General features: G+C 34.8%; 1 protein-coding gene across 11 annotated transcripts; it reads left to right on the forward strand.

The window, feature by feature from the left end:
- The first annotated feature begins 302 nt into the window (after window positions 1-302).
- LOC130955715 (uncharacterized) lies at window positions 303-11,545 on the forward strand. Of its 11 annotated transcripts, none has more exons than XM_057882658.1 (4): window positions 303-2,331; window positions 2,529-2,588; window positions 3,873-3,944; window positions 5,795-8,318. In XM_057882658.1, the coding sequence occupies exon 1, from the start codon at window positions 303-305 to the stop codon at window positions 1,518-1,520; it is 1,218 nt and encodes a 405-aa protein (XP_057738641.1). In that variant the 3' UTR covers window positions 1,521-2,331; window positions 2,529-2,588; window positions 3,873-3,944; window positions 5,795-8,318. The 11 variants fall into 11 exon arrangements, with proteins under 11 accessions (XP_057738641.1, XP_057738643.1, XP_057738638.1 ...); XM_057882660.1 differs by having other exon boundaries at window positions 5,860-8,318; XM_057882655.1 differs by lacking the exon at window positions 5,795-8,318 and adding an exon at window positions 4,245-5,357.
- The last annotated feature ends 3,010 nt before the right edge of the window (window positions 11,546-14,555 follow it).

Below are 14,555 nucleotides of genomic sequence, written 5' to 3' on the forward strand. Positions count from 1 at the left end.
CACCTTGGGGTCCTGAACAGACGACAGCTGTCAAACACCTGAAAGAAGTAGCACAGAAACCCCCTCCATTGAAGATTCCTAGCAATGGACAGCGGATCCTGCAAACTGATGCTAGTGATAACTATTGGGGAGCTGTTCTCCTTGAAGAGATTGATAGAACAAGACACTACTGTGCGCATGCTAGCGGACAGTTCAAGGAGTCAGAAAAACACTACCATGCTACATACAAAGAGATCCTCGCAGTCAAAAGAGGAATCGAGAAGTTCAGCTTTCACTTGAGTGCATATCATTTCATTGTGGAAATGGACAATACGTCCTTTCCGTCCATGCTGGACACCAAAGGGAAGATACTACCAAACTCACAACTTCTCAGATGGAAAGATTGGTTTTCACGCTATAAATTCACAGTAAGACACATCAAAGGAAACCACAACACCATAGCTGACTACCTTTCCAGACCAACCAAAGAACTTCCACCCAAAGTTCTTCACATCCTAGCCATGAATAGAGCTTCACCACCAACCTTCCCTCTTCCAGACTGCCCTCAAGACCACAAGTTCTATAGAAGAGAACCTGGACCGTTTCCTTTTTCCCTTCGACCTAGGACTGCTGCTGAGGTCAAGACCCTAGCTGAACAATGCCTGTTTTACTGGTTACACAGGCTCCTCCTTGTTACCCAAATCACAGCAAAACCTCAACACTTTCACCCAAAAACACCTTATCATATAATACCCACCATCAAAGGTGAAATTCCTGAAGAAATGCTGTGGTTCATGTGGGCGCTCTCTGTTCAGTACGATTGCGCCATCATAGTTCCTGGAATTGCTATGTACAGATTTCTCTGTGACAAAAGCTTCTCAGGAACAAATCTTGAGAAACTTCTCAAGATGTTTGCACCTATTCCATTTTGGAGAGGAAAACTCTTCAGTGCACTAACAGACCATGACGTTTGGAACATCCCTGGTAAGCTGAGACACAGGTTTTATTATGCCTTTGTCTTAAGAAGGCTATTTGCTTATCGTCAAGAGGTCCTCTACACCAGAAACAACATCAACATTGTTGGTTATTCAAAGATATGGCCAACAGATGAGAAACACTGTCTCAATAATCTGGCCAAACATCTCACCTTCCACAACAATCCTAATGTTGATGTAATCACAGAAGCCATTGAAGGACTCTCACTTTCATCAGAAGAAGAAGCTTCCTCCTCCAGGACTGTACAGGAAGAATTAAGAGAATTCCAAGCCAACTTCTTTGCTTCATCTGTAACTTATCCTACACCACCACTCTACCAGAATGAACACCCATGGAATTCTCCTCTTCAAGATCAAGCCATCTATGGCTATGGAAACATTGAAGACGAAGAACCAGGATCAAGGGTTTATCCAGTATTGCCAAGCCCAACATATGTGGATGCTGGAATTGAAGATGATGATACTGAGGATCAATACACAGAAGGACCACATGATCTTGTAGATAACATTGATGAACATGAGCCCATTACGACATACAGTCCGTGAAGAATGGGACCCAGCAATAATCATAATGTCCAGAAGTAATTATGATATTTTGTCTTTTATAATCATGTAAAATATGGTGTGACATAAAGTAAGTTTGTCCTTTTATAATCATAAAAAAGGAGTGATGTGAGATAAAGTTGTCATAATGTAACCAGGGATAAGATTCCTTCTTATCTCTTAGTAGTGCGGTCCACGTGTCTGTATTCAAGTAGCTTGTTTAAAGTTGTTTGTCTCGTTGTAATGATGGATAAGATTCTTTCTTATCCTCCTCTACCCAAGAGCCCCTATATATAGAGGACTCTCCCATTGTAAGAAGACAAAGGAAGTTAATCTTTCAATATAACCATTGTAAGATATTCACCATGAATATCTTCCAAGTGTACCAAAAAGTAATTGTCAGATGCGTGCCAAGCACGTGCAGAAAGTGTTGAGACTTGAGAGCAATGGGGCGATTGGGCGGTGCCCGTCTGGTAGCGCTTGATGAATTGACAAAATTACCCTCTTCATGCGCTCTGATTGGCTAAGAAGTAAGAACCCCTTCCTTCGTCTTAAAAGATATATATTTGGTGCGAGAGTGACGTGGCAAGTTGTGCGCTGCCGGCTGTGGGTGCGTCACTGCTTACTACTCTCTCCTCTTTCCTCCCAAAGCCTAACAAACTACTCCTCTTCACGTTTTCCAGCACGCGAGCGGTTCTCTCTTCACTCTTCACTTCTTCTTCTTCCTCCTCCAGCGTAGCTCCACCTCTCGTTCGTTTTTCACCAGATCGCGGTGATGTTTATGCTCAGCTTTTCTCATCGCCGCGATCTCTACGTAAGCTATTATTCTTCTTGCCTAACATGCATTGATTCTCGCTAGGTTTTGATTATTTTATTCTTTATCCGCTGGTTGCACTTCGTTTCTGTTTTTATTCATATGAATTCTATGCGGTTTTGCTTTTTTCAATCAACATTTTATGTGAAGCCGCTCATCGAATCGGTAATCTGACTTTAGGTGCCGTTGTTTTGTAGTGATTTGATCTCTCGCTCGCTCTTCCTCGTTTTTCAGATTTTAATTTTCGCTCCTTGAAGGTGATCCAGCTTGATGATGTTATTTTGTAATAATTTTGCCTGCGTGTGTGTCGTGGTGGCATGATTGTCTTTTTCGGCGATATAAATTGTGTTTGTTGAGTTGTTGCTTGAAGTACTGAATTTGAGGTGCTTAGGTTAATGAACACGGTTGGAATAATAAGCAGATGCCGAATCAAATTCGGTAGTTACTTGTTAGAGTGCATGGCTTCGTGAATTTGGTTGGCTTCTGAGCTTTATTCATATGGATTGTGGATTATTTAATTGAATCAGTAGATTTTCATCATGAGCAAAGTCACACAACCCTAAGAGCAGCTGTTCTTTGGTGTATGCATTGCTATTACGAGTTGTAGTCTTTAAGTTTGAATTAATTGATCATCTTGTTAAGTGGTTTTTCAATAACGATATAGAGCATAAGTAAAGTGCAATATCATAACAGTGCAATAGTGCAATTATATAGTTGAGCCATACTCTTGACTCTTGATTATATGCTACTGCTAGTTTAGTTGGTTAAAATCTTAAAATTTATATTCATGTATCCATTTAGTGCATTTTGAGAATTATTAGGGGAGAGAGGAAAGAAAGAAAAGAGGACCGAGGTTTGAATCACTTATACCTCTAGTACTTCAAACTTTTATTTGATCTTTACTTGTCTAAAAATAGGATCTTCGTCAAACTGCTTACAGCTGTTACTGTCAATCACATTAAAGACTTTATTGCATAGTGGGAAATCTTGATATGTATGGGAAGAAACTTATTCCATTTCTTTATAAATAATCCTTCCACATCCTCAAAATTATGATTTATTGTCTTTTGGGGAAAAAATGAAGGGTGAAAAGGAATCATATTTCCACTCTATTGCATATACGTGTTGGATTTTTTTGGCAAGTATCACCCTTAACGTGCGATAGGATCAATATCCTGTCCTATGGTGCCTTAACTAGGTGCAATGTTACCTTTTATGCCGAATGTGAATATCAAAACTTTAAACAAATTTAGTTGAACCCTTGCTATGAAATATAGCTTCCGTCTAGTGCTTAAGTGATTGCTTTCTGATTCCGATTTTCTTAAGGCTCTGATCTAACTGTAATAGTTCTTTTTATTGCAAAAGAGAAAGTACATTCTAGGGTCTGATTTTTTCTATGCTCATCTACTAGCTCGTGCATCTTTTCATATCTATAATTTTAAAATTTAGTTATATTATAATCATTGATAAGAAATTATGATCCCCCTTCTTTTTATTCTACTGCAGAAAAGATTCATTATGAGTTGCATTGTTGTCTTCAGGTTGGCTGGCTGTATGATCACAACAATGGTGAGGATCTTACCTTCACATGTCAGTGGTTTCGTCTATTAATGGTATGACAGTTCTAAACTTTATATAGCAAGAAAGACTGCGTGATCACAACATGGTGAGGATCTTACCTTCACATGCCAGCAGTTTTGTCTATTAATGGCATGACAGTTTCTAAAACTTTATCTATATAGCAAGAAAGGAAGGTTGATGAACCACCATTTGTGATAAGCTCTTGACCAGTTAAACTAAATTGAATTATCTATGTATCAAGAATTAACAAATAGATTATTTGTGGTTTCCAGTCTTAAATGGCTGAAGCTTATAATTGGTAAATTAAATGGATATAAAATGCATATTTTCAGGGTTTTAGATATATTATATTTCATATATACAATTGCATTTGGCGGAAGCATCATTAAAGCTTAAGGGTATGATCGGGAAGGAGTGCCTTAGAGAGATTTGGGATAGCCCCTATTGTAGATAAGATGGTGGAATATCATCTTAGGTAGTTCAGACACATGTAGCAAGAAGACTTGTAGAGGCCTGGTAAGGAAATCAGATCAAATGTATATTCATGGAGTCTTGGAGAATAGGTCTTTGTTTAACCATAAGGTAACTTTATGACCTGGAGGTCAGAGGTTCAAATCTTGGAAATATCCTCTATTTGTGAGAATAAGGCTATCTACATTTTCCCTTTTCAGACTATATGAAGTGGAAGTCTGGTGCACTTGGCTGCCATCTTTCAGTTTGGGATTAAAAGTAAATATGCTTCCAAATGTTGGGTAGATTGCCTGTGTCTCTGGCTATGTAAATTTGTGGTCCAGGGTCACGATGTAGTTTTCTATCAATGCAACTAAATCCATTTAGAGTATTTAGAGTGATAGGCTTCTCTAATGAAGCTTGTTAGTGTTGGGCAAGAGAATCTGTTCATGCATAGCCTAGCATAGTTTCTTGACCGTTGGCAAAGTCTTTGTGGAGTTGACAATGATTGGGCAGCAAGACTTTCTAGGTACACTGAACTGTTCAATCATGCTCACACTCCAAATTATGTGATGCATCTGTAGACTTGCACAATCCTTTTGCATTTTGTATGTCCCTATAATTTTTGTTGGATAAATTTCACTATTTGAGGAAATCATTATGTTTGATGGCGAGGCACATTCTCATTCTTGCATTTTTGGCTTTCTCAAAATAGCAAATCTTTATCCTCTCCAAAGTAACAAATATCATGAAGTGGATGGAGTAGTATTACTATATGTGGAAAATAGCATATAAATATATATATTTACCTTTCTCAAAACAGAAAATCTTTGCCCTCTACATGTATTTTCTTTTAATTACATTATCTTCTTTTTTTTCTTTCTTTGTCCTTTTGTGCATATTGTATTCTGTCTGATCCTCGAACCGGTACCTATACAACTTAATATTGTACTTTTCCACTTCAGTGTATAAATAAATGTAGTCTTTATGAGAAAGGTGTTTGTAGGATTTGTATCTTGATATACATGCTTTTGGTTGCCTTATTCTATATATATCCTCAGATCAGCTGTTTATAATTACAATTTTCGCTACAACATTGTCCTTTATAAACATAATAGTGGAGATGGTAGGCAGGAAGTATTGAGGAAAAACAAACTGGTTTTTGAAAACTGTGCTTTATTTAAAGGAAAAACCTGCTGTGTATTGATCAAGTTTCAATGTTTTCCCTGCTCACATTAGCATAACATATAAAGTTCGCTTTATATTGCCTGTCCCCTGTTCACAAGTCCCCAATCTTGAATTTTTCATAAAGTTAGAATTCCATTTACTCTTGGACTTCTGCTTTTTCCTAAATTCTAATGAGGACTTGAACTTAACTATCCTTTTTCGGTCCCATTGATTAATATCATTTTAAAATGTGTAATCTTAATAGCTTAATGCTGTGAGGGATACTTTCTGTGTTTACTTCCAAAGCTCATACTGTTCTACAATCATCAGGAGGCATAGGAATAATGTGAATATTTGTGTCCACTGTTGAGAGTTTGGCACTGACAAATCAATAATTTGTTTCTGCTCCGTGCGTGAAATGTCAATTGAGGTAATACAAGTAATTATATTAGGAGTTTTTGTAATTGAGGGTTATCGGTTGACAATCTCGATTGGCGTAACAGGTACGCACAAAATTGTGGGTTGCTCATATTATAAGTTCCTTTTTGGGAATTCTTCTTACATGGTGCTTTATCTTGAGTGTTCCTGCTTGAAGTTTGCTTTTTTGTGGAATAGAGCTTTATAGCTTATCCAGGGTTGATGCATATCATCTTTCCATATTGCTTCTTGCACTCCTGATTCATCTGCAAGAAGAAGTTTTAGGTTATTGATGGCAATTGCATTCAATTTGTGTTGCGAATAATTCATAAACCATGTGGATCCAGTAATTTGTCTTGCCACTTCTCTTCTTAGTTCCGATATGGTTGTATTTAGCTCTTGATTTGATACTCTTGATTCTAACTTCTAAGTGCTAAACCTTTTGAAAAACTTTGACGGAGAACCTCATATGTTGCATGCCTGTGTGCTAAGTAGGGGTGGCAAACGGGCTTAAATCCGCTGGGCCGGCCCGCGTAACCCGCCAAAAAAGGCGGGCTGGGCTGGAAAATCGGGACCGCCAAATAGCAAAAGCCCGCCTAACCCGCACCGCTTAAACCGCGGGTTTTGGCGGGCTTTGGCGGGGCGGGGCGGGCTTCCCCGCCGGGCTAAGGTTTTTATTAGTGAGGGGGTATTTTTGCAATTTTTTTGTCAATACCTAACTTCTCCCAACCTAACTTACAAGAGTATAAAGATAAAAATTGAGTGTTTTGAATTATGTTTATGTTATTTTGGAGACAATATTTATAATTATGTTTTGGATGATATTTATTTTGCTTTGGAGAGATTATTTATACTTATATTTTGAATGAAAATTTGGTTTATAATTATATTAATTAGATATTTACAAGACTTTAATGTTTGTGAATATAAAAAATATAATTTTTTATGCCATTAGAAATTATAAATTTATTAATATGATTGTGAAATTATATATATTACTTAGTAGTTAATAGTAAAAAAAAAAAGAAAAGAGGAGCTTTGGCGGGCTTAGCCCGCCAGCCCGCAGTTAGGCGGGGCGGGCTAGGATTCTAAGACCGCCTCACTAGGCGGGGCGGGCCAGCCCGCCAAAAGGCGGGCTTCTGGCGGGGCGGGCTTCCCCGCTTGCCACCCCTAGTGCTAAGTGATAAACCTTTAGAAGACATTTCTAATTTTCTGTCTTGTTATAATTTATACTCACTCTGGTGGGAGTTTCCGCACTTGACATGTAGCTATAACATTAGAAGTCTAATAAATTAGGAAGTCTGCAAAACTTTACACAGAAGCTCATATGATGCATGCTTGTAGAATGCCAAATATTTTCTGACTTAAGGTTAAGAAAATTCATTGTGTGCCATGATCCACTGTGTGCATGCACAGTTGTCACCCTTCCCCCACGGTCACAAAAAAAAAGAGTAAAAATAAAATAAAAAATAAAATAAAAAATAAAAAGAAAGAAAGAATAACAGAGAAAGATTATGATTATCTTTGTTGCTATCATGATAGTAGTGATTCACCATATGGCTAGTTTGCTTTGCCTCCTGTAATGCAAATGTTCTGGATGAATGTCAGAAATGACAGCTTCTCTGCGACCCACAGCATCATGTGTGGATTGGTGAATTGTTTTTCATCCCTTATTTCTACTTTAGAATCTGCAGCAGAGTAGGTATGTAGTTGTGGCAACTGTTCCTTCTCTTTTTGTAACATCAGTTGTCTTGCATCTATGAGAAATTGTTGATACTCTTCGGTCATGTGTTTTATGCTTGCCCCAGCAAAGGTATATACCTTGCTTTTAAAAGGTGCCTAAAATCTATTTAAATTTGTTTAGAATCAATGGTAAAAAGTCTTCGATAAAAAATGTGAATATATGTTTTTATGTGCTTCTGTCTGAGAGATTTTCCTACTATCTTTTAGACAACTGTGCTGAGTTGATGTTTGTAGTTGAGTCCTTTATTTCTTCAGGAATTCTATTTTTGCATTATGTAATGGGGTTGGTTTATACAAGATTATTGTGTTTGATTCAGGATATTGGCTCCCTCTTTGTAGTTACCAGTACTGCTAAAAATTTGTTCTGAAAAGACATGATTCATACTTATTACTTGATGCGAAAACAAAAACAACTATGGCCTACATAGTTTCTGTTAATGTTTTATATTGCTGATTGAAGGTATAGGCACAGGTGGTGGTGTTTGGAATTCCATTCCATTGATTTTAACAAATGTAAAAATTATATAAAACATTACCAGGCACAGTGGTTGATATCTTTATTGCATAAAATTTACATAGGTAGTCATAGTCTGATCCTTGAAGGCAATGCAAGCTTCTAGATAGATAATTGCATACCAATGTGCTTTGTATTGTTGCATCAAATAAATGTGATTGTTGAAGTACAAGATGTCACTGATAAAAGCTTCATTATAAGTAGTACAAGTTGTTGACAGCAGCTCAGAAATGGTAATCATCCACGATTCTTGAACAGTTTTTGTTATTGCAGCTGCAGTCTGATGCAGAAATTTGGTTTCTAATTTTAACTAAATTATAAAGTAAATGTATAGAAAAGAACTGTGTTATTATTGGTGTGAGGAAATACCCCAGTTTCATTGCTTTGGCAGGTGGTTCAGTGTATTGAGTCTCTGGCTGGCTTAGTTGGAGACTGATAGGTGCAAGTAAGTCATATCCATTTCCGATAGTGTATGGAGGATTGGATGCTGCATTTTCTCCATTTGTACTCCTTGCTTCATAATTTTCCCATTTCTTAACCAACTGGATTTTTTGGTGGCCAAAAAACGCATGATTCTTTGACTTTTCCAAAAGCTGAAAAATAAATGGGTTGGGGGGAGCGGTTGTACTAAACTTTAGGGGATTGACCAAAAAACAAAAACTTTGGGGAAGAGCCATGCAGAAAATTACCGATGTTACCAACTAATAACTCCTTCAAGTAATGAGCTAATAAGAAATTCACAATGCTACACGGATGGCTTATTGTGATCCTTCATGAAAGAATCCGGTTAAAAATGTCCAATGAGAAATGAAAACACAAATTTAAGATGCATACGGTGATGGATGTTTCGGTTGACTAAAGCACCTTTACAAACCACTAGCACATGCAAGTAACTACTGAAAAAATCAAACTATTAAAGTAAATTGACGAATGAGGCCACATAATTCATCGAGAGCTTCCGACCGAATACGTACGCAACGACCGCTAACTCAACAGTCACAAAGTTGACACCGGTGGAGGGACGGAACACAACGTCAATATACTGCACAGTTGTCCGGCATGATATTTTATTTCTCCAACTCATAAAGGTCATGTAAACTCCACAAAGGCGGGAACTAAGAAAGGTTATAGTACTTACATGCGGGAGGTCTCCATCATCCATGAAGCCCGGTGCACCCACTCGGTAAAAGAGAAGGACTCCCTTATCACCGTGGGCACGAATGGTGTATCGACTGGAATCATTGGCAGAAACGAACTCTAGCCGCCGCTATAAAAAATTTGTCAAATGAATTCGGGAAACAAAGAAGCATTAGCTCGTGATAAAAAAATCTATAGATGTAAAAAACCTCGAAATAAAACAGTGTTCCAGTGAGAGACCAACAGTAAGTCCTTGCAGCATTGCTACCTTGAGTGGTTGTTGCTTAACAGTGCTAGACTGTGATGCAGGCCTTGTACCCTTTTTGTAGTCAGAATTTTTTGCATGTTCAAGGTTTGTGTTTACAGCATTCATCCCAGCGCCGATCTTAGCTATAATAGCATCAACATCGTTAGTAACAGCCACCGCGTCGACATCCTCACAAGCCAGCTTCGGCTTTTGGTGAGACTCCTTCTTTTGCTTCTTTGTGTCGTGCACAACAATACCTTTACTTGAACCATACCTCTCCTGGTGCGTTAGCGGCCTTTCTCGTCCTTTTGCATATTCTGACCATAGTATCTCCAGTAGGGTTTCGTGACCATCAACCGTACACTTAAGCTTTTTAATCTCCTCTGCCTGAGTCTTAACAAAATCTGAAAACCCAAAGAAAACAAGTTTCTTAAAAAATATAGACACAGAGTTGAAAGATAACATCAACTAAAGAGATCCATTTGGAAATGATCGTTATGCAACCCACCTCACGCACTTTGTCAAACATGTCGACGATAAGATCATCCGATGTGGAAAATACCTCCTCAGTCACAGCCGGCATCTGCTTTGCCTCTTCCACACCGGAGTCATCTTTCAAAGTCATATGAGGACCCCTAACATTCAGTAGAGTAGCCTTCCCCTTGATCGGAGCAGACTGTTGTCAGAATTGCCTTGACCCAGTTGAATCAATATATAAACATTGCAACTTGCCAACAGCGGAACCTAAACCTAACAACAACTAACCAACACAAGTCTCTAAAATGAAAAAATAAAATTTACAACTAACTAAGATAAGAAAGCAATAATAACAACTCAAATGAACAACAATAAACATAAAAATCTCAAATTGTATTAAAGAAAAATGGAAACTCAACCCGTGTTCCTAAGCTAAAAATAGTAAAAAAATAAAACAATAGACTAATAATAAAAACCGGGTAACCTCAGATGGTAGGAGCTGATAATATAAACAATACTCAACTAAAACAGGATCAAAAACTAAAATTAGAGGGAAGTTAAATTAACGCACCCAAAAACCCTAAAACAGGATCAAAACCTACTTGATCCGTGCTTCGAATGCTTCAGAAATGATTTCGATCGGACCTAAAATGAGAGTGAAATTGCCAAAAATGTGTTCGTTCAAGCGAATCAGGTGCCAGAGGTCATGTGTATGCGCCTATGATGCGTACGCACGGATTAAGGATGAAGCGAATGCACGACTTGGAAAATTTATAGTATTTATTTCGTCATAAATCATCCGCATTTGCATGTTTTTTCTCTAACTTCCTAAGCCATCATAACCTTCTAAAACTTATATCACTTAAACAAACATATCAATGTATCGAATGGAATAAAAGTGAATTAAATTTTGCAATTTTAAATATGAAACATATTTTCTTTTTAAAAAATTAACCACAATTAGAAGAAAATTTACAAAAGCATGCAATCTCAATGAATAAGTGCAACATAAGTTGTTAAAATTTCCTCTTCTCAGATAAAAATTCTTCATAGAATTACGAATTTATCAGCATGCTCTTAGTCTCAGTCATTCAGGCCAATTCATGATGAACCCATTGGGTTTTGTTTTCTTTAGAGTGGTTTTCCAAAATGGAATGCCCGTGATATCTAATTTTTCGTATATTTCTGTTGTTAAACTTCAATTTAATTTTCAACTAACTACAGTGCAAAATATTCTATACAATCATGCAATCACATCCGTTCTTTAAGATGACATTCACGTTGTCACTTTAAAAATGAGTTTTTTTTCTCCTGTAGCATTACGTAATTAAACGCACGTGCAAAACAACTATACGCACATCAAAATTAGCTTCTATTAAATATATCATCAAAATTTTGTATAAATATATCTTTTAATTTCAGGTATGCTTAAAAGGATTCTTTATTATTCTATATCCAAATTTCTCCATTCGAGCATGTGCTATAATAACAATTTCAGGCTACAAACATAGATATTGTAATTATTAGTCTATCATTACAATTTTTTGTCTACGTTGACATTTGGTAGCAATAAATATTTTTTTATAACAATTTTTTAATAACTTCTTCGTCTTTAAATTTTTGGTTGGATATAGTGTATAGATATTTTTAAATAATTTTTTTATAAATTAAATTTTTATAAAAAATAAATTAATATTCATAACTTAAATTATGTAACCAAATTCATCAAGATAATGTTTAAACGTACACATTTAGTATTTATTTATACATACATAATTTTTTATTTATATTATATCTTAACAACAGTATATTTTGATAATATTTTAGTATGTATTCACCATTATGTATTTTCTTTTTTTTTTCTTTTGCTTATACTATGTGCATAATAATGTATTCATATAATATTTAATAAAATATATAATTTGCAATTCTATAAGAGAAGAATTATTTTTTTGTGGACGTGTTATATATTTTGGTGTTTTTAGATATCTAAATAAATACAAAACAAATCAAACTTTATTATTTGATTCACTATTATAGTATTCTTATTTTAATTTAAAATGATTCATTAAATTAATATTATTAAACATTAAGTATAAACTATTTTATATAACAGATGCAGATTGAATTAAATGTTGCTTAAAATTATTTCTAACTAATTGTATTATTATTATTAGAGTAAAGTATTGTTTTTGTTCCCAACGTTTGGGGTAAGTTCTATTTGTGTTCTTAACGTTAAATCGTCCTATTTGTACCCCTAACGTTTATAAAAATTATTCAATGTTATCCTAGTATCAATTATACTAACAAATCAGATTATATTTTTTAATTATTCTCATTTGGATGTATTCATTCTCAATTAGATCTCACTTGGATGTGTTCGATTTTAATATTATACCCACTATTTATGTTTAGATTCAATTATGTCCTTAGAAAAATGAATTATGTAAATGTTGTAGGAATTAGTTTCAACTTTTGATGAGCTATTTTTCGAAGTGAATCATCAATTCTATCCCAAATGTTTGTATTCTAATTTCAAGAAGAGATTTTTAAAACTCAAACCAAAACGTTCATGATGTGTAATTGACGACAGGATAACATTGAATCAATTTTACAAACGTTAGGGATACAAATATGACGATTTAAACGTTAGGGACACAAATAGGATTTACCCCAAACGTTGAGGACAAAAGCAATACTTTACTCATTATTATTATTATTATTATTATTATTATTATTATTATTATTATTATTATTTTAGACGTGATATAATTACTTGTTTTTTTTTTTTGTCAAGTGGATTGGACAGTCCCAATCCTAGACATTACACCTATGTTTCACACACACACAACACACTCACACACACTACCATAGATATTATGGGTTCTTAAACCAACAACCAACCTCAGCTAGAATTTGAACCCGGGTGCTGCAGCGTTGTATGAGGCGAACAGGTATGCCAACTGTGCTGTGCCTCAGCTACATAATTACTTGTTTCAATATCAAATTTCTGCATATGGATTATGCTAATTGGATGAAAGTCCAAACTTGGAAGGGGTTAGTAGAGGCAGCGAGGTCCTTTTTTATTTTTTGTGAGTAATCATAGTTGGAGTGATGTTTGGGTTTCCTAGATATTGAGTAAAAAAATAATGTTAATGTATGCTATATTTTTTAGCCTATGACACAAAAAAAAAAATATTTTTGTCTAAGAACGAAAAAAGGACCAAGGCTTAGCCCCTTAATCAGCCAAAATTAATTATTCATTATAACATTTTATTATCAAACCTAATTATGACTCCCCTCACATGATTCTATTAAACTTTTTCTGCAACCTCTTTGAAACAATGAATAATTTATCCTCTACTTATACCACTCGTTAATCACAACTTGCTACCGATTATATACACATGTAGATACTAAATTACTATCTATACCATAGAATTTGTCTTATTGTTAACATAGTTATTAAATGTCAAACTTGAAGTATTGAGCTACAATTTAAATATGATCAAATTTTTTTATGTAATGACAATTTAATCATTTTTATTTTTTGGGTAACCATGTTAACGTTTTTTTCGTGAATAGAACGGGGCTTAAAGTCCCGGAAAGAAACACCAGAAATTACAAAATAACTAGTAAACGAGATTTGTACCCAAAAAAATATTACTAAACGGGATAAAATAACATCCGACAAAAAAAAATCGGGAGAGGGGGAGGATAAAATAACTCTCTTCGTATATCAGCAAATTGCATGACCAAAAAAATATATCAGCAAATTGGAGTATTATATATAATAATTGATGAAGATTATCGAAATGCATGGTTGGATAACACAAGTGGGAAGAAAAGTCTGGACGAGGAAGAAGAAATATGGAGCAGTGAAAAGCAGCATATGATTCGTGTTCAACGCGCAAAGATTAATTAATTATGGTCCCCATACAAATGACCAATCCCATGCAACAAGTTGCCCACTTGCAAATTGCAATGACATCGTTGCATAAACACAGTACAAGCAACAGGGTAAAAAGGTAATAGTATTCTGAATCTGTCCCTTGTTACATTACAGCTGATTCTGTGTTATTTGTTGACGCACAATTTTAAATAAATACACTTAAAATATTTTTTTAAAAAAATAATTTTTATTATAATTAAAATTTTATATATGTAATCAATTAAATTATATTATTTTTATCATAATTAGATTAGACAAACGGATTTAGTTGAAAAATTAATGAACCAAATTTTAAACCGATTTAAATTAATATTTTTTATAGAAAATAATTACAATATCTTTATTATAAAAAATGACTAAAATACTCCTATTATATATATATATATATATATATATATATATATATATAATAAAAATATTTTAGTTATTTTCTATAATAAGAATATTGTAGTCATTTTTTATAAAAAAAATATTAATTTAAATTGATTTAAAATTTAATTTATTAATTTTTTAATCAAATTAATTTATCTAATCTAATT

This window comes from Arachis stenosperma, chromosome 10, assembly GCF_014773155.1.
Source record: "Arachis stenosperma cultivar V10309 chromosome 10, arast.V10309.gnm1.PFL2, whole genome shotgun sequence".
Classification (NCBI taxonomy): Eukaryota; Viridiplantae; Streptophyta; class Magnoliopsida; order Fabales; family Fabaceae; genus Arachis; species Arachis stenosperma.